The sequence below is a fragment of the Pseudophryne corroboree genome (assembly GCF_028390025.1).
Source record: "Pseudophryne corroboree isolate aPseCor3 chromosome 3 unlocalized genomic scaffold, aPseCor3.hap2 SUPER_3_unloc_16, whole genome shotgun sequence".
NCBI classification, from domain to species: Eukaryota; Metazoa; Chordata; class Amphibia; order Anura; family Myobatrachidae; genus Pseudophryne; species Pseudophryne corroboree.
This window is the reverse complement of record NW_026967504.1, coordinates 1,639,818-1,661,595: the sequence shown is the minus strand read 5'-3', so window position 1 is coordinate 1,661,595 and position 21,778 is coordinate 1,639,818. Positions and strand designations below refer to the sequence as shown.

The 21,778-nt window shown below is 50.0% G+C and overlaps 1 protein-coding gene and 1 pseudogene across 1 annotated transcript; one reads left to right on the top strand and one right to left on the bottom strand.

Annotated features, from left to right (window-relative positions):
- LOC134983473 (zinc finger protein 850-like) overlaps positions 1 to 21,778 on the bottom strand; it is a 407,077-nt pseudogene that overhangs the window by 121,835 nt on the left and 263,464 nt on the right.
- LOC134983493 (oocyte zinc finger protein XlCOF7.1-like) lies at positions 3,103 to 4,380 on the top strand (the record flags this gene model as incomplete). The annotated part of the gene is made up of 1 exon (XM_063949161.1): positions 3,103 to 4,380. A coding segment is annotated over one exon (1,278 nt), but the record flags the coding sequence as incomplete, so codon positions are not given.

Here is a 21,778-nt window from a genome sequence, read left to right as displayed (position 1 = left end):
CCCCCCCCCCCCCCCATCCAATGGGCTGCGGATGGGGGGGCTGATAGCCTTTGTTGTAATTGAAAAGATATTGTTTTTAGTAGCAGTACTACAAGTCCCAGCAAGCCTCCCCCGCATGCTGGTACTTGGAGAACCACAAGTACCAGCATGCGGCGGAAAAACTGGCCCGCTGGTACCTGTAGTACTATTACTAAAAAAATACCCAAAAAAAGACAAGACACACACACCGTGAAAGTATAATTTTATTACATACATCCACACAAACATACATACTTACCTTATGTCAGTGATCGCAAAAACGCGCTATAGCGCGTATTTTACCCGATTTTGAGGGAAGGTGACTCACTTTTCCGAAATGGGCGAGTCCCCAGGGACGCGCTCTGCTGCATCAGCCAATCACTTCCTGTTAAGTGAGTGATTGATTCCTGTGACTGATTGATTCTCTTCTTTGGTGTTTTAATGCTTCATTATTGCAAAACCCATGTCACCTCTAGTAATCCCACATGAGCGTCCATGTCAGCTCTAGTAATTCCCCATGAGCGTCCATGTCACCTCTAGTAATCCCACATGAGCGTCCATGTCACCTCTAGTAATCCCACATGAGCATCCATGTCACCTCTAGTAATCCCACCTGAGCGTCCATGTCACCTCTAGTAATCTCACATGAACGTCCGTGTCACCTCTAGCAATCCCACATGAGCGCCCGTGTCACCTCTAGCAATCCCACATGAGCGTCCCTGTCACCTCTAGTAATCCCACATGACCGTCCGTGTCACCTCTAGTAATCCCACATGAGCGTCCGTGTCACCTCTAGTAATCCCACATGAGCGTCCGTGTCACCTCTAGTAATCCCACATGAGCGTCCGTGTCACCTCTAGTAATCCCACATGAGCGTCCGTGTCACCTATAGTAATCCCACATGAGCGTCCCTGTCACCTCTGGTAATCCCACATGAGCGTCCTGTTCACCTCTAGTAATCCCACATGAGCGTCCTGTTCACCTCTAGTAATCCCACATGAGCGTCCACGTCACCTCTAGTAATCCCACATGAGCGTTCAGTGTTGATCAAGCTCAAGTCTAAGCATCCTATCTTTTTTGTTTTTTAATAAACATAAAAGCAAAGCCCATGTCACCACTAGTAATCCCACATGAGCATCCATGTCACCTCTAGTAATCCCACATGAGCATCCATGTCACCTGTAGTAATCCCACATGAGCGTCCATGTCACCTCTAGTAATTCCCCATGAGCGTCCATGTCACCTCTAGTAATCCCACATGAGCATCCTGTTCACCTCTAGTAATTCCCACATGAGCGTCCACGTCACCTCTAGTAATCCCACATGAGCGTCCATGTCACCTCCAGTAATCCCACATGAGCGTCCATGTCACCTCTAGTAATCCCACATGAGCCTCCATGTCACCTCTAGTAATCCCCCATGAGCGTCCGTGTCACCTCTAGTAATCCCACATGAGCGTCCGTGTCACCTCTAGTAATCCCCCATGAGCGTCCGTGTCACCTCTAGTAATCCCCCATGAGCGTCCGTGTCACCTCTAGTAATCCCCCATGAGCGTCCGTGTCACCTCTAGTAATCCCACCTGAGCGTCCGTGTCACCTCTAGTAATCCCACCTGAGCGTCCGTGTCACCTCTAGTAATCCCACCTGAGCGTCCATGTCACCTCCAGTAATCCCACATGAGCGTCCATGTCACCTCTAGTAATCCCACATGAGCCTCCATGTCACCTCTAGTAATCCCCCATGAGAGTCCGTGTCACCTCTAGTAATCCCACATGAGCGTCCGTGTCACCTCTAGTAATCCCACATGAGCGTCCGTGTCACCTCTAGTAATCCCCCATGAGCGTCCGTGTCACCTCTAGTAATCCCCCATGAGCGTCCGTGTCACCTCTAGTAATCCCCCATTAGCGTCCATGTCACCTCTAGTAATCCCACCTGAGCGTCCATGTCACCTCTAGTAATCCCACCTGAGCGTCCGTGTCACCTCTAGTAATCCCACCTGAGCGTCCATGTCACCTCTAGTAATCTCACATGAACGTCCGTGTCACCTCTAGTAATCCCACATGAGCGCCCGTGTCACCTCTAGTAATCCCACATGAGCGCCGTGTCACCTCTAGTAATCCCACATGAGTTTCCGTGTCACCTCTTGTAATCCCACATGAGCGTCCGTGTCACCTCAAGTAATCCCACGAGCGTCCGTGTCACCTCAAGTAATCCCACATGAGCGTCCGTGTCACCTCAAGTAATCCCACATGAGCGTCCGTGTCACCTCTAGTAATCCCACATGAGCGTCCGTGTCACCTCTAGTAATCCCACATGAGCGTCCGTGTCACCTCTAGTAATCCCACATGAGCGTCTGTGTCACCTCTAGTAATCCCACATGAGTGTCCGTGTCACCTCTAGTAATCCCACATGAGTTTCCGTGTCACCTCTTGTAATCCCACATGAGCGTCCGTGTCACCTCTTGTAATTCCACATGAGCGTCCGTGTCACCTCAAGTAATCCCATATGAGCGTCCATGTCACCTCTAGTAATCCCACATGAGCGTTCAGTGTTGATCAAGCTCCAGTCTAAGCATCCTAGAATTTTTTGTCTTTTAATAAACATAAAAGCAATGATTACAGGTAAAAGAAAATGTCAGTTATAGAATTATATATTGTATCCTATAACACCCTGGGTCTTGTCTACTCATTTTATATATTAATGTATTTTATTTCCAGCAGATGAACACACAAGCAGGAATATCTCAGAAGGACATCTAATGTTATCCCTGGATTGTGACATAAAAGATAATGACCGTAGACAGGATTCTCCAGGAGATAATCCCATTACCCCAATTATACATCCAGCTCTATCAACTGATCCTTCTGATCCTGGGAAATGTTCTCCTGATCACTCTGATATTGGTGCATCTATTACAGCTCTGAGAGTAGATACAGTGTTTCCCTGGTCTATAGATACCAAATGTTTTACACAGAACACAAAGTTTATTACTCATCAGCCAGCTAAGGCAGGTGAGAGGTCATTTCCATGTTCTGAGTGTGGGAAATGTTTTACATATAAATCATATCTTGTTAGACATCAGAGACGTCACACAGGTGAGAAACCATTTCCTTGTTCTGAGTGTGGGAAATGTTTTACACAGAAATCAGTTCTTGTTACACATCAGAGACGTCACACAGGTGAGAAGTCATATTCCTGTTCTGAGTGTGGGAAATGTTTTGCACATAAATCAGCTCTTGTTATACATCAGAGAAGTCACACAGGTGAGAAGCCGTATTCCTGTTCTGAGTGTAGGAAATGTTTTGCACAGAAATCAGGTCTTGTTACACATCAGAGAAGTCACACAGGTGAGAAGCCGTATTCCTGTTCTGAGTGTGGGAAATGTTTTGCACGGAAATCAGCTCTTGTTATACATCAGAGAAGTCACACAGGTGAGAAGCCGTATTCCTGTTCTGGGTGTGGGAAATGTTTTGCATATAAATCACATTTTGTTTTTCATCAACGTGCTCACACAGGTGAGAAGCCGTATTCCTGTTCTGAGTGTGGGAAATGTTTTGCATTTAAATCACATTTTGTTTTTCATCAACGTGCTCACACAGGTGAGAAGCCGTATTCATGTTCTGAGTGTGGGAAATGTTTTGCACGGAAATCAGCTCTTGTTATACATCAGAGAAGTCACACAGGTGAGAAGCCGTATTCCTGTTCTGAGTGTGGGAAATGTTTTGCATATAAATCACATTTTGTTTTTCATCAACGTGCTCACACAGGTGAGAAGCCGTATTCCTGTTCTGAGTGTGGGAAATGTTTTGCATATAAATCACATTTTGTTTTTCATCAACGTGCTCACACAGGTGAGAAGCTGTATTCCTGTTCTGAGTGTGGGAAATGTTTTGCATATAAATCACATTTTGTTTTTCATCAACGTGCTCACACAGGTGAGAAGCCGTATTTCTGTTCTGAGTGTGGGAAATGTTTTGCATTGAAACCAAATCTGGTTAAACATCAGAGAAGTCACACAGGTGAGAAGCCGTATTTCTGTTCTGAGTGTGGGAAATGTTTTGCATATAAATCACATTTTGTTTTTCATCAACGTGCTCACACAGGTGAGAAGCCGTATTCCTGTTCTGAGTGTAGGAAATGTTTTTCATTGAAATCAATTCTTGTTAGACATCAGAGAAGTCACACAGGTGAGAAGCCGTATTCCTGTTCTGAGTGTGGGAAATGTTTTGCACAGAAATCAGCTCTTGTTACACATCAGAGAAGTCACACAGGTGAGAGGCCATATTCCTGTTCTGAGTGTAAGAAATGTTTTGCACAGAAATCAGCTCTTGTTACACATCAGAGAAGTCACACAGGTGAGAAGCCATTTTCATGCTTTGAGAGAAATAAATCCGCTCTTGTTGAACACATTAGACATTACCCAAGTACGGAACCATTTACATCTTCTGGAGTATAATTATCACTGTCATGCAATGTTCCTCAAAGGTGAATCCTATCTCCTATGCTTTATGCAATATAAATGCTACCACTGGGTGATATAATCAGACGTCTTGGCCTGGTCTACCACTGCTATGCTGATTACCTGCTTTTTGCTCCATGTACTGAGAACCTAATACCAATCCTAAATGGTTGTCTAGCTGAGCGCCAGGGGTGGATGATGCCAGTTGGCTGTGATTCAGTCTTTGTGAAACATAATAGAAGCTCACCAACAAAGGACAAGACTTTACCAACCATCTGGATTTATGCTTTGGTGTACAGAATTGAAAATACTGAACATGTGCTGAATCTTTGTGTTGTCCTGGTATGTGGCTGACACAGACATCAGGTATCCGCCACATACAAATCCACATTCTTCCATCTGTGGACCATAGCCAGAATCAAGCACTTGATTCCCTCAGAAGTTCGTAGACTACTGCAATGCCATCTACCTGGGTCACCCAGCAAAAGAATTACAGAGCTTGCAGCTAGTACAGAATGCAGCAGCCAAGCTGTTACCTAACCAGCCCGTTCCTGCCGCATAACACCCATTCTCTACTCCCTTCACCGGCTGCCTGTAAGATGACAAATCTATTTCATAATTGGCTAACTGACCTTCCCATCCCAACATTACATGGTCCAAGGTACTAGAAGCAGCTTCTGCCTCCTACTGCCCTGCTTGCTTGTTTCTACAGATGAAGGACTGTTACCAGCAGTACCAAGAATCTCCTGTCATTCATTTAAGGGTTGAACTTTTAGCTTTGTAGCCCTGACCATGAAACTCACTGCCTTGCACAGTCCAAGAGGCCTCCACTCTAGAGACCTTCACAAGCAGACTGATGACTGTTACTCACGCTTTACATTAATGTACCTCTATTTACTTCCTAAATAATACATCCCAAATGCTTAGGTCTTTTTTCTGCTGTTTATTTTGTATCTTGTGCTTTGTGTAAATGTAAATGTGTAATACCAGTTTCTACAATCTGTATTGCTGCACGACAATATGGCGGCCATTGGAACGTGTTTTGGGATCCAAGATCCTATCCATATATACCCTGTACATTATCATGTGCATTAGAGTCACCCGGGTTACATCTGCAGTGGTTTGTTGTATGATACATCTATATGGTGCGGATACTCCCCTGTATGATTTCATAATAAAAGCTTTTGTTTGCAGCTAATTGCAGTAAAGCTTTTGTTTTATAATTCTGTTTTATATTCCCGTCTGAGTAATTATGCCATAATGTCTAGTCTCGGAGTGGACACCAGAAGATTTAAAGAAACCTTGTAAGTTTCTATTTCGTCCTAGAGGATGTTGGGGACACCAAAAGAACCATGGGGTATAGACAGGATCCGCAGGAGACATGGGCACTTTAAGACTTTTAAGGGGTGTGACCTGGCTCCTCCCTCTATATCCCTCCTCCTCTAGACCTCAGTTTAGAAATGTGCCCAGAGGAGACTGGTCACACAAGGGGGAGCTCTACAGAGCTCTCTGGTAAATGACTTATGTTAGGTTTTTTATTTTCAGGGAGGACTGCTGGCAACAACCTCCCTGCTTCGTGGGACTGAGGAGAGAGAAGTATGACCCACTTCTATTGAGTTTCAGGGCTCTGCTGCTGCTGACAGGATGCCTTCCGCACCTGAGGGGAGATGAACGCCGGGTACGCTCGGATGCTCGCTCCCACAGCCTGTCGTCACCCCATTTCAGAGCCATAAGTCCGACGACAGGTGAGTAGAAGAAGAAAAGAGGATTTCTCTTCAGATGACGGCATTACATGAGGTACCGCACGGCTCAGCTCAGCGCGTCATGCTCCCACACACAGGCACTACGGGTGCAGGGCGCTGGGGGGGGGGAGCGCCCTGGGCAGCATTAACTTCTAGAGAACTGGCAATATAGGACATTTATGTCCAAACACATGCACCCGCCAGTATAAATAAATATAATTAAATATATTACAAAAATGCAGGAAGAGGGGGCGTGGCTTCTTCCTCACTTCTCCAGCACACAGCTCAGCGCCATTTTTTCTCCTCAGGGAGATGCTGCTCCTTCCATTCCTACTGAGGTGTTCAGGGAAAACGGGGGGGGGGGGGGCAGTGAATATAGGTGCTTGTGTTTACATATATATATATATATATGTACATATGAAAATGCTACAGGTCTGTCATTTATTATAGTATTATTGTCCAGACTGTAAGTTGTTAATGCTGTTTGTTTTATGTGCTGAACAATCCTGGGTCCCTCTGTACGTTACTCCCATGAGCTAGAATGTCTGTGGGTGCTTAGTACGTGTGTGTCGACATGTCGGTAACTGAATGTTTTTTCTCACAAGAGAACGAATGTGTGTGGGTGGCCCTGTCGACACCACCAATATCTGACTGGGTAAAATATTTGCATATCAGAAAACAGTTGCATAAATGTGTGTCCCAGACAGTGTGGAATTATCTATGAAGGGTGTGATGTTCATAGCTATTTTTTCTCTCAGACCCCTCGAGGTCGCAAGGATGTTAATTTGCCCAGTTCCTAATCCCTGTTGCCGACACGGATACTGCCTCCGGTGTCGACCAGGTTGTTTTTCCTGATAAGATCCATTATTGAGCAGTACAATTTAGGACATATTAATGCTGTGCCTGACAGAGGGTCCATATATGTCTGTGGCTTGATGTGTATATATATATACATTTGTGTGCATCTGTGTATGTATGTACAGATATATACTGACCTCCTGGGCTGAGCGCTCTGTGAGATAGAATCCTGGAGGATTCCATTTATTATTATTAGTATTATTTTTATTATTTGTTCACGCCACAGACAGATTAAGTGGGAGTTGCTCCCTGCTCTACATGGGACCATGTCACATATCCGGTGGGTCGTATGCAGGTATATTAATGTATTATTGTATGAATGTATTCTAGCTATGTACCCACGGGTACATTACTTAGACCTGCCATAGCAGGCACATGGATGCATAGTAGCATTCAAAATGGTTGGTATGTCTTAACATCCGATATTGATACCCTGGAGGGGGATTAAATACTCCTTACGTTGGGTCGTATCATGGACGCTGCAGCATGATTCCGTGAGACTGCAGGGGAATTCTTGAGTTCACAGACCGATTCCATGAAGGTCTCGGCTAGGAGGTCATTGCACATTCATATTGGAATTCTGATGCTACCTCCAAGTAGAATTGGAGTCTCTTCCCTATACAGGGAAGCCTGATTGGTGGCGGCCTGATAAAAAAACAAACATTTTTGATCTTGGCAGCTGCCACAAGTAGGTTTACCTTCTTGCCCTATGTTTCCTCGACATCCTTTTCGGATATGAGGACACCCGCCTCCTCGGGTTCCCAGGAGCAGAAGTCCTCCCCGGCTTCTGCCAAATCCACCGCATGATGCTGGGTCTCCACTGCAGGAGACCGCACCGGTGGGGGCACGTCTCCAGCTCTGCAAATTGTGTCCTAAGGATACACACTGGAGTTTCAAGACGTTCCCCCTCGCTGTTTTTTCAAATCAACCTTACCAGTTTCACTTCCAGACAGAGTTCTAGTCTGTGGAGCAGTACAAAAATTGTGTCTAAATCAGATTGTGGTCCCGGCTCCACTGGCACAGCAAGGGGAGGGCTTTTATTCAAGCCTGTTTGTAGTACTAAAGCCGGATGGCTCGGTAAGACCTATCCTCAACCTGATATCTCTCAATTTCTTCCTGAAGAAATTCAAATTCCAGATGGAGTCTCTCAGAGCGGTGATCTCCAGTCTGGAGGAGGGGGAATTCATGGTCTCGTTGGACATGAAGGATGCTTACCTTCATGTCCCCATCTATCCCCCTCACCAAAGTTACCTGAGGTTTGCAATCCAGGATATTCATTACTAATTTCAGACGTTGCCGTTTGGCCGGTCCATGGCTCAGAGGATTTTCACCAAAGTTATGGTAGAAATGATGGTTCTTCTCCTACGCAAGCAAGGAGTTACAATTATCCTGTACTTGGACGTTCTCCTGATAAAAACGAAATCACAGGACAAGTTGGTACAGGACATTGCACTGTCCCTGTCGATTCTGCAGCACAGTCCAGCAGAGAGTGTTTCTCCCTATGGAGAAGGCTCTGGATATTCAGAGTTTGGTAAAACTCTTGCTGAAACCAAAAACATTCATCGATGCATTCAATTGCTGGGGGAAATGGTGGCAGCATGCGAGGCCCTCCAGTAGGGAGGTTCCATGCCAGGGTGTTTCAGTGGGACCTGTTAGACAAGTAGTCCGGATCCCACCTTCATATGCACCGGAGGATAATTCTATCTCCCAACACCAGAATCTCACTCCTGTGGTGGCTCCACAGCTCTCACCTCTTAGCAGGACGCCGGTTCGGGATCCAGGACTGGATCCTAGTGACCACGGATACAAGTCTCCGAGGTTGGGGGGGGCAGTCACTCTGGGGGTGAACTTCCAAGGAAGATGGTCAAGTCCGAAAACTCATCTTCATATAAACGTTCTGGAACTGACATCTTCACTACCTGCCAGTCCTGATCCACTCGGACAATGTCACGGCAGTAGCATACATAAACCGCCAAGGCGGCGCAGAAAGCAGAGCAGCAATGGCAGAAGCCACAAAGATTCTTCGCTGGGCGGAGAAACATACAAGCGTTCTGTCTGCAATATTCATTCCGGGTGTGGACGACTGGGAAGCAGACTTCCTCAGCAGACACGACCTACATCCAAGAGAGTGGAGCCTCCATCAGGAGGTCTTCACGATAGTGACATGTCTTTGGGGGGGTTTCCCCATATAGACATGATGGCATCTCACATCAGCAGAAAAATTCTGAAGTTTGTTCCAGGTCCAGGGACCCTCAAGCGGCGGCAGTGGATGCACTGACGACACCTTGGGTGTATCCATCAGTATACATATTCTCTCCACTTCCTCTCATCCCAAAGGTTTTGAGAATTCTGAGAAGAACACTGATTCCAGCACTCCTTGGAGTTCCAGATTGGCCAAGGAGAATTTGGTTCCCCGGATCTTCAGATGTTACTGGTCGAAGATCCATGGTCTCTTCCTCTTCGCAAGGACCTGCTACGGCAGGGGCCGTTCGTCTATCTAGACTTACAGTGGCTACGTTTGACGGCATGGCGGTTGAACGCCAGATTTTAGCCCGAGAGGAAATATATTTCCTGGCGCGAGTCCAAGAAAGCTCCAGTGGAGAAATTTGACCTTGGACGTTTTCTCCATTTTTCTACAAAATGGAGTGGATGCAGGCCTTAAATTAGACTCCATAAAAGTGCAGATTTCTGCTTTGTCGATTTTCTTTCAGAAACAATTGGCCTCACTTCCTGAGGTGCAGACCTTTGTAAAAGGGGTCCTGCACATCCAACCTCCCTTTGTGCACCATGGGATCTTAATGTGGTATTAACATTCCTAAAATCACATTGGTTTGAACCTTTACGTGAAGGGTGTTGAAATTCCTCACTTGGAAGGTTGTCGTTTTGTTAGCATTGGCATCCGCTAGGCGGGTGTCTGCGTTGGCGTCCTTGTCTTACAAGAGCCCTTATTTGATCTTTCATAAAGATAGAGCAGCATTGAGGACTTGGCAACAATTCTGCAGAAGGTGGTTTCCTCTTTTTATATCAACCAACCTATTGTGGTGCCAGTGGCTACTGGCGCTTTGGCTGAGGAAAAGTCTCTGGATGTGGTCAGAGCTTTGAAAATTTATGTCGCCAGAACAGCTCCAGTTGGAAAACCAGAGTCCCTGTTTGTCCTCTCTGCTCCCAATAAGATTTGGTGTCCTGCTTCCAAGCAGACCATTGCCCGCTGGATATGTCAGACAATTCAGCGGGCTCATTCCACGGCAGGGCCCTTTCAACTAGGAAGGTGGGCACGTCCTGGGCGGCTGCCCGGGGTGTCTTTGCATTACAACTTTGCCGAGCTGCTACTAGATCGGGGTCAAACACGTTTGCTATGTTTTATAAGTTTGATACCTTAGCCAATGAAGACCTAAAGCTTGGTCAATCGGTGCTGCAGGGTCATCCGCACTCTCCCGCCCGCTATAGAGCTTTGGTATAAACCCCATGGTTCTTTTGGTGTCCCCAACATCCTCTAGGACGAAATAGAAAATAGGATTTTAATACCTACCGGTAAATCCTTTTCTATGAGTCCGTAGAGGATGTTGGGCGCCCATCCCAGCGCGTACTGTATCTGCAGTATTAATTCTGGTTACACACTAGTTGTGTTTCTGTTGGTTCAGCTTGTTGCTGAATTTGTTCATGTTCGTTGACATGTGTTCAGTTGAATACCATGTTGTACGGCATGCTTATGGCGTGGCCTGGTAAGATGCTTGCCTTGGTTGACAATAATTCCTTTCCTCGAAATGTCCGTCTCCCTGGGCACAGTTCCTAAGCTGAGGTCCTGAGGAGGAGGGATATAGAGGGAGGAGCTAGGTCACGCCCCTTAAAAGTATTAAAGTGCCCATGTCTCCTGCGGGTCCCATCTATACCCCATGGTTCTTTTGGTGTCCCCAACATCCTCTACGGGCTCATAGAAAAGTATTTACCGGTATTCTATTTTTTTCATCATTCTGTTTCATGTAAGCATACAGGTAAGTGATGGCACGGTGGTCACTGACCGTCACATTCCGGTGGTATAATGGAAGTGGACTGTCTGGGCTTATTCTAGTCTACTGCAGAAATAAAAAAAACTCAGCCTTTATCCTGCTTAAAAAAAATTACAAAGCACATAAATCAAGATTGGTCGGACAAGACTGAAGCCACATTAATGGTGGCACATCATATAGGCTGAGGACCCATGCTTCTGGGATATATGGCATAACTCCCTCTTCACCCACAAAAACCTTCCCTTCACCATTCACAATGTCCACCATTGCCCCTTCAGAAGGGACACAACTTTCCTTTGCTTTTTCCACCTTCACAGAGCCCAGGACCACCTCCATGACCATTTCATGTTTAACTGGAGGCCAGGTATCTGGGAGGTTCATGGCCTGAGATGACCACAGAACCACCAGGTAGTGGGCAAGAAGAATCTACAGCCTCCTGAGGAACTGGAGAGTCCAAGGATCCACCCCACATGAGGCAGAGAAGGGTCAACCACAGAGACTGGCTCACCTATTTCCTTCCTAAAAGCTGCTCTTTACCCAGTTTGAAACCTGTGGGATCCCACTCCAATTTCCCTTGGGAGTCCTTACCCTCACTAATCCCCTCTGAACCTACCAGTTCCTTCCCCTTCCAACCACTCCTCCTTTTTAAGCTTTGCACCCCCTGCTGTGTGAGTCCCATCAAACCACTCCTCCATTCCTTGACTCATTGGTGTAGCAACCCCCTTCTCCCCACCCCCACCACACTGCTACACTGCAGTTAAGCTGTGAGACTTGCTGCTAGCAGTACTCACTACTCAGCACACACTCACATCATGATTACACAGCTGTGCCAGATATACTGTCTGACAACCAGGACGAGACACTCCCAGAAAGGCATGTATGTATGAGTACGGAGAGAGTGGGCGCAGTGGGTCTGCATGACTGACACCCAGGACGAGACACTCCCAGAAAGGCATGTATGTATGAGTACGGAGAGAGTGGGCGCAGTGGGGCTGCATCACTGACAGCCAGGACGAGACACTCCCATAAAGGCATGTATGTATGAGTACGGAGAGAGTGGGAGCAGTGGGGCTGCATCACTGACCAGGACGAGACACTCCCAGAAAGGCATGTATGTATGAGTACAGAGAGAGTGGGCGCAGTGGGGCTGCATGACTGACAACCAGGACGAGACACTCCCAGAAAGACATGTATGTATGAGTACGGAGAGAGTGGGAGCAGTGGGGCTGCATCACTGACACCCAGGACGAGACACTCCCAGAAAGGCATGTATGTATGATTACAGAGAGAGTGGGCGCAGTGGGGCTGCATGACTGACAGCCAGGACGAGACACTCCCAGAAAGACATGTATGTATGAGTACGGAGAGAGTGGGAGCAGTGGGGCTGCATCACTGACACCCAGGACGAGACACTCCCAGAAAGACATGTATGTATGAGTACGGAGAGAGTGGGCGCAGTGGGGCTGCATCACTGACACCCAGGACGAGACACTCCCAGAAAGGCATGTATGTATGAGTACGGAGAGAGTGGGCGCAGTGGGGCTGCATCACTGACAACCAGGACGAGACACTCCCAGAAAGACATGTATGTATGAGTACGGAGAGAGTGGGAGCAGTGGGGCTGCATCACTGACACCCAGGATGAGACACTCCCAGAAAGGCATGTATGTATGAGTACGGAGAGAGTGGGCGCAGTGGGGCTGCATCACTGACAACCAGGACGAGACACTCCCAGAAAGGCATGTATGTATGAGTACGGAGAGAGTGGGAGCAGTGGGGCTGCATGACTGACAACCAGGATGAGACACTCCCAGAAAGACATGTATGTATGAGTACGGAGAGAGTGGGAGCAGTGGGGCTGCATCACTGACAGCCAGGACGAGACACTCCCAGAAAGGCATGTATGTATGAGTACGGAGAGAGTGGGAGCAGTGGGGCTGCATCACTGACCAGGACGAGACACTCCCAGAAAGGCATGTATGTATGAGTACAGAGAGAGTGGGAGCAGTGGGGCTGCATCACTGACCAGGACGAGACACTCCCAGAAAGGCATGTATGTATGAGTACGGAGAGAGTGGGCGCAGTGGGACTGCATCACTGACACCCAGGACGAGACACTCCCAGAAAGGCATGTATGTATGAGTACGGAGAGAGTGGGCGCAGTGGGGCTGCATCACTGACAGCCAGGACGAGACACTCCCAGAAAGGCATGTATGTATGAGTACGGAGAGAGTGGGCGCAGTGGGGCTGCATCACTGACAACCAGGACGAGACACTCCCAGAAAGGCATGTATGTATGAGTACGGAGAGAGTGGGAGCAGTGGGGCTGCATGACTGACAACCAGGACGAGACACTCCCAGAAAGACATGTATGTATGAGTACGGAGAGAGTGGGAGCAGTGGGGCTGCATCACTGACAGCCAGGACGAGACACTCCCAGAAAGGCATGTATGTATGAGTACGGAGAGAGTGGGAGCAGTGGGGCTGCATGACTGACCAGGACGAGACACTCCCAGAAAGGCATGTATGTATGAGTACGGAGAGAGTGGGCGCAGTGGGGCTGCATCACTGACACCCAGGACGAGACACTCCCAGAAAGACATGTATGTATGAGTACGGAGAGAGTGGGAGCAGTGGGGCTGCATGACTGACAACCAGGACGAGACACTCCCAGAAAGACATGTATGTATGAGTACGGAGAGAGTGGGAGCAGTGGGGCTGCATCACTGACAGCCAGGACGAGACACTCCCAGAAAGGCATGTATGTATGAGTACAGAGAGAGTGGGGCTGCATCACTGACCAGGATGAGACACTCCCAGAAAGGCATGTATGTATGAGTACGGAGAGAGTGGGAGCAGTGGGGCTGCATCACTGACAGCCAGGACGAGACACTCCCAGAAAGGCATGTATGTATGAGTACGGAGAGACTGGGAGCAGTGGGGCTGCATCACTGACACCCAGGACGAGACACTCCCAGAAAGGCATGTATGTATGAGTACGGAGAGAGTGGGCGCAGTGGGGCTGCATGACTGACACCCAGGACGAGACACTCCCAGAAAGACATGTATGTATGAGTACAGAGAGAGTGGGAGCAGTGGGGCTGCATCACTGACACCCAGGACGAGACACTCCCAGAAAGGCATGTATGTATGAGTACAGAGAGAGTGGGTGCAGTTGGGCTGCATGACTGACAGCCAGGACGAGACACTCCCAGAAAGACATGTATGTATGAGTACGGAGAGAGTGGGCGCAGTGGGGCTGCATCACTGACAGCCAGGACGAGACACTCCCAGAAAGGCATGTATGTATGAGTACGGAGAGAGTGGGAGCAGTGGGGCTGCATCACTGACACCCAGGACGAGACACTCCCAGAAAGACATGTATGTATGAGTACGGAGAGAGTGGGCGCAGTGGGGCTGCATCACTGACAGCCAGGACGAGACACTCCCAGAAAGACATGTATGTATGAGTACAGAGAGAGTGGGAGCAGTGGGGCTGCATGACTGACAGCCAGGACGAGACACTCCCAGAAAGGCATGTATGTATGAGTACGGAGAGAGTGGGAGCAGTGGGGCTGCATCACTGACAGCCAGGACGAGACACTCCCAGAAAGGCATGTATGTATGAGTACGGAGAGAGTGGGAGCAGTGGGGCTGCATCACTGACAACCAGGATGAGACACTCCCAGAAAGGCATGTATGTATGAGTACGGAGAGAGTGGGCGCAGTGGGGCTGCATCACTGACAGCCAGGACGAGACACTCCCAGAAAGACATGTATGTATGAGTACGGAGAGAGTGGGAGCAGTGGGGCTGCATCACTGACAACCAGGACGAGACACTCCCAGAAAGGCATGTATGTATGAGTACGGAGAGAGTGGGCGCAGTGGGGCTGCATGACTGACAGCCAGGACGAGACACTCCCAGAAAGGCATGTATGTATGAGTACGGAGAGAGTGGGCGCAGTGGGACTGCATCACTGACAACCAGGACGAGACACTCCCAGAAAGGCATGTATGTATGAGTACGGAGAGAGTGGGGCTGCATGACTGACAGCCAGGACGAGACACTCCCAGAAAGACATGTATGTATGAGTACGGAGAGAGTGGGAGCAGTGGGGCTGCATGACTGACAACCAGGACGAGACACTCCCAGAAAGGCATGTATGTATGAGTACGGAGAGAGTGGGCGCAGTGGGGCTGCTTGACTGACAACCAGGACGAGACACTCCCAGAAAGACATGTATGTATGAGTACAAAGAGAGTGGGCGCAGTGGGGCTGCATCACTGACACCCAGGACGAGACACTCCCAGAAAGACATGTATGTATGAGTACGGAGAGAGTGGGCGCAGTGGGGCTGCATGACTGACAACCAGGACGAGACACTCCCAGAAAGGCATGTATGTATGAGTACGGAGAGAGTGGGAGCAGTGGGGCTGCATCACTGACACCCAGGATGAGACACTCCCAGAAAGGCATGTGTGTATGAGTACAGAGAGAGTGGGAGCAGTGGGGCTGCATCACTGACAACCAGGACGAGACACTCCCAGAAAGACATGTATGTATGAGTACGGAGAGAGTGGGAGCAGTGGGGCTGCATCACTGACACCCAGGACGAGACACTCCCAGAAAGGCATGTATGTATGAGTACGGAGAGAGTGGGAGCAGTGGGGCTGCATCACTGACCAGGACGAGACACTCCCAGAAAGGCATGTATGTATGAGTACAGAGAGAGTGGGAGCAGTGGGGCTGCATCACTGACCAGGATGAGACACTCCCAGAAAGGCATGTATGTATGAGTACAGAGAGAGTGGGAGCAGTGGGGCTGCATCACTGACAACCAGGACGAGACACTCCCAGAAAGACATGTATGTATGAGTACGGAGAGAGTGGGAGCAGTGGGGCTGCATCACTGACCAGGACGAGACACTCCCAGAAAGGCATGTATGTATGAGTACGGAGAGAGTGGGAGCAGTGGGGCTGCATCACTGACAGCCAGGACGAGACACTCCCAGAAAGGCATGTATGTATGAGTACGGAGAGAGTGGGCGCAGTGGGGCTGCATCACTGACCAGGACGAGACACTCCCAGAAAGACATGTATGTATGAGTACAGAGAGAGTGGGCGCAGTGGGGCTGCATCACTGACAACCAGGACGAGACACTCCCAGAAAGGCATGTATGTATGAGTACGGAAAGAGTGGGAGCAGTGGGGCTGCATCACTGACAACCAGGACGAAACACTCCCAGAAAGGCATGTATGTATGAGTACGGAGAGAGTGGGCGCAGTGGGGCTGCATGACTGACAGCCAGGACGAGACACTCCCAGAAAGGCATGTATGTATGAGTACGGAGAGAGTGGGCGCAGTGGGACTGCATCACTGACAACCAGGACGAGACACTCCCAGAAAGGCATGTATGTATGAGTACGGAGAGAGTGGGGCTGCATGACTGACAGCCAGGACGAGACACTCCCAGAAAGGCATGTATGTATGAGTACAGAGAGAGTGGGCGCAGTGGGGCTGCATGACTGACAACCAGGATGAGACACTCCCAGAAAGGCATGTATGTATGAGTACGGAGAGAGTGGGAGCAGTGGGGCTGCATCACTGACCAGGACGAGACACTCCCAGAAAGGCATGTATGTATGAGTACGGAGAGAGTGGGCGCAGTGGGGCTGCTTGACTGACAACCAGGACGAGACACTCCCAGAAAGACATGTATGTATGAGTACAAAGAGAGTGGGCGCAGTGGGGCTGCATCACTGACACCCAGGACGAGACACTCCCAGAAAGACATGTATGTATGAGTACGGAGAGAGTGGGAGCAGTGGGGCTGCATCACTGACAGCCAGGACGAGACACTCCCAGAAAGGCATGTATGTATGAGTACGGAGAGAGTGGGAGCAGTGGGGCTGCATCACTGACAACCAGGACGGGACACTCCCAGAAAGGCATGTATGTATGAGTACAGAGAGAGTGGGAGCAGTGGGGCTGCATAACTGACACCCAGGATGAGACACTCCCAGAAAGGCATGTATGTATGAGTACGGAGAGAGTGGGAGCAGTGGGGCTGCATGACTGACAACCAGGACGAGACACTCCCAGAAAGGCATGTATGTATGAGTACAGAGAGAGTGGGAGCAGTGGGGCTGCATCACTGACACCCAGGACGAGACACTCCCAGAAAGACATGTATGTATGAGTACAGAGAGAGTGGGCGCAGTGGGGCTGCATCACTGACACCCAGGACGAGACACTCCCAGAAAGACATGTATGTATGAGTACAGAGAGAGTGGGCGCAGTGGGGCTGCATCACTGACACCCAGGACGAGACACTCCCAGAAAGACATGTATGTATGAGTACAGAGAGAGTGGGCGCAGTGGGGCTGCATCACTGACAGCCAGGACGAGACACTCCCAGAAAGGCATGTATGTATGAGTACGGAGAGAGTGGGTGCAGTGGGGCTGCATGACTGACAGCCAGGATGAGACACTCCCAGAAAGGTATGTATGTATGAGTACGGAGAGAGTGGGAGCAGTGGGGCTGCATCACTGACAGCCAGGACGAGACACTCCCAGAAAGGCATGTATGTATGAGTACAGAGAGAGTGGGAGCAGTGGGGCTGCATCACTGACACCCAGGACGAGACACTCCCAGAAAGACATGTATGTATGAGTACAGAGAGAGTGGGCGCAGTGGGGCTGCATCACTGACAGCCAGGACGAGACACTCCCAGAAAGGCATGTATGTATGAGTACGGAGAGAGTGGGTGCAGTGGGGCTGCATGACTGACAGCCAGGATGAGACACTCCCAGAAAGGTATGTATGTATGAGTACGGAGAGAGTGGGAGCAGTGGGGCTGCATCACTGACAGCCAGGACGAGACACTCCCAGAAAGGCATGTATGTATGAGTACGGAGAGAGTGGGAGCAGTGGGGCTGCATCACTGACACCCAGGATGAGACACTACCAGAAAGGCATGTATGTATGAGTACGGAGAGAGTGGGAGCAGTGGGGCTGCATCACTGACAGCCAGGACGAGACACTCCCAGAAAGGCATGTATGTATGAGTACGGAGAGAGTGGGCGCAGTGGGGCTGCATCACTGACAACCAGGACGAGACACTCCCAGAAAGACATGTATGTATGAGTACGGAGAGAGTGGGAGCAGTGGGGCTGCATCACTGACACCCAGGATGAGACACTCCCAGAAAGGCATGTATGTATGAGTACGGAGAGAGTGGGCGCAGTGGGGCTGCATCACTGACAACCAGGACGAGACACTCCCAGAAAGACATGTATGTATGAGTACGGAGAGAGTGGGAGCAGTGGGGCTGCATCACTGACACCCAGGACGAGACACTCCCAGAAAGACATGTATGTATGAGTACAGAGAGAGTGGGCGCAGTGGGGCTGCATCACTGACCAGGACGAGACACTCCCAGAAAGACATGTATGTATGAGTACAGAGAGAGTGGGAGCAGTGGGGCTGCATGACTGACACCCAGGACGAGACACTCCCAGAAAGACATGTATGTATGAGTACGGAGAGAGTGGGAGCAGTGGGGCTGCATCACTGACACCCAGGACGAGACACTCCCAGAAAGACATGTATGTATGAATACAGAGAGAGTGAGAGCAGTGGGGCTGCATCACTGACACCCAGGACGAGACACTCCCAGAAAGGCATGTATGTATGAGTACAGAGAGACTGGGAGCAGTGGGGCTGCATCACTGACACCCAGGATGAGACACTCCCAGAAAGGCATGTATGTATGAGTACGGAGAGAGTGGGCGCAGTGGGGCTGCATGACTGACACCCAGGACGAGACACTCCCAGAAAGGCATGTATGTATGAGTACGGAGAGAGTGGGAGCAGTGGGGCTGCATGACTGACACCCAGGACGAGACACTCCCAGAAAGGCATGTATGTATGAGTACGGAGAGAGTGGGAGCAGTGGGGCTGCATGACTGACAGCCAGGACGAGACACTCCCAGAAAGACATGTATGTATGAGTACGGAGAGAGTGGGAGCAGTGGGGCTGCATGACTGACACCCAGGACGAGACACTCCCAGAAAGGCATGTATGTATGAGTACGGAGAGAGTGGGAGCAGTGGGGCTGCATGACTGACACCCAGGACGAGACACTCCCAGAAAGGCATGTATGTATGAGTACGGAGAGAGTGGGAGCAGTGGGGCTGCATGACTGACACCCTGGACGAGACACTCCCAGAAAGACATGTATGTATGAGTACGGAGAGACTGGGAGCAGTGGGGCTGCATCACTGACAACCAGGACGAGACACTCCCAGAAAGACATGTATGTATGAGTACAGAGAGAGTGGGCGCAGTGGGGCTGCATCACTGACAACCAGGACGAGACACTCCCAGAAAGACATGTATGTATGAGTACGGAGAGAGTGGGAGCAGTGGGGCTGCATCACTGACAACCAGGACGAGACACTCCCAGAAAGACATGTATGTATGAGTACGGAGAGAGTGGGAGCAGTGGGGCTGCATCACTGACAACCAGGACGAGACACTCCCAGAAAGGCATGTATGTATGAGTACGGAGAGACTGGGAGCAGTGGGGCTGCATCACTGACAGCCAGGACGAGACACTCCCAGAAAGGCATGTATGTATGAGTACGGAGAGAGTGGGAGCAGTGGGGCTGCATGACTGACAGCCAGGACGAGACACTCCCAGAAAGACATGTATGTATGAGTACAGAGAGAGTGGGAGCAGTGGGGCTGCATGACTGACAGCCAGGACGAGACACTCCCAGAAAGGCATGTATGTATGAGTACGGAGAGAGTGGGAGCAGTGGGGCTGCATCACTGACAGCCAGGACGAGACACTCCCAGAAAGGCATGTATGTATGAGTACGGAGAGAGTGGGAGCAGTGGGGCTGCATGACTGACAGCCAGGACGAGACACTCCCAGAAAGGCATGTATGTATGAGTACGGAGAGAGTGGGAGCAGTGGGGCTGCATGACTGACACCCAGGACGAGACACTCCCAGAAAGACATGTATGTATGAGTACGGAGAGAGTGGGAGCAGTGGGGCTGCATCACTGACAGCCAGGACGAGACACTCCCAGAAAGACATGTATGTATGAGTACGGAGAGAGTGGGCGCAGTGGGGCTGTATGACTGACAACCAGGACGAGACACTCCCAGAAAGGCATGTATGTATGAGTACGGAGAGAGTGGGCGCAGTGGGGCTGTATGACTGACAACCAGGACGAGACACTCCCAGAAAGACATGTATGTATGAGTACGGAGAGAGTGGGAGCAGTGGGGCTGCATCACTGACAGCCAGGACGAGACACTACCAGAAAGGCATGTATGTATGAGTACGGAGAGAGTGGGAGCAGTGGGGCTGCATGACTGACACCCAGGACGAGACACTCCCAGAAAGACATGTATGTATGAGTATGGAGAGAGTGGGAGCAGTGGGGCTGCATCACTGACAGCCAGGACGAGACACTCCCAGAAAGGCATGTATGTATGAGTACGGAGAGAGTGGGAGCAGTGGGGCTGCATGACTGACACCCAGGACGAGACACTCCCAGAAAGACATGTATGTATGAGTACGGAGAGAGTGGGAGCAGTGGGGCTGCATCACTGACAACCAGGACGAGACACTCCCAGAAAGACATGTATGTATGAGTACGGAGAGAGTGGGCGCAGTGGGGCTGTATGACTGACAACCAGGACGAGACACTCCCAGAAAGGCATGTATGTATGAGTACGGAGAGAGAGTGGGAGCAGTGGGGCTGCATCACTGACAACCAGGATGAGACACTCCCAGAAAGGCATGTATGTATGAGTACGGAGAGAGTGGGAGCAGTGGGGCTGCATGACTGACAGCCAGGACGAGACACTCCCAGAAAGACATGTATGTATGAGTACGGAGAGAGTGGGAGCAGTGGGGCTGCATCACTGACAACCAGGATGAGACACTCCCAGAAAGGCATGTATGTATGAGTACGGAGAGAGTGGGCGCAGTGGGGCTGCATCACTGACAGCCAGGACGAGACACTCCCAGAAAGACATGTATGTATGAGTACGGAGAGAGTGGGAGCAGTGGGGCTGCATCACTGACAACCAGGACGAGACACTCCCAGAAAGGCATGTATGTATGAGTACGGAGAGAGTGGGCGCAGTGGGGCTGCATGACTGACAGCCAGGACGAGACACTCCCAGAAAGGCATGTATGTATGAGTACGGAGAGAGTGGGCGCAGTGGGACTGCATGACTGACAACCAGGATGAGACACTCCCAGAAAGGCATGTATGTATGAGTACAGAGAGAGTGGGAGCAGTGGGACTGCATCACTGACAACCAGGACGAGACACTCCCAGAAAGACATGTATGTATGAGTACGGAGAGAGTGAGAGCAGTGGGACTGCATCACTGACAACCAGGACGAGACACTCCCAGAAAGACATGTATGTATGAGTACAGAGAGAGTGGGAGCAGTGGGACTGCATCACTGACAACCAGGACGAGACACTCCCAGAAAGGCATGTATGTATGAGTACGGAGAGAGTGGGAGCAGTGGGGCTGCATCACTGACAACCAGGACGAGACACTCCCAGAAAGGCATGTATGTATGAGTACGGAGAGAGTGGGCGCAGTGGGGCTGCATGACTGACAGCCAGGACGAGACACTCCCAGAAAGGCATG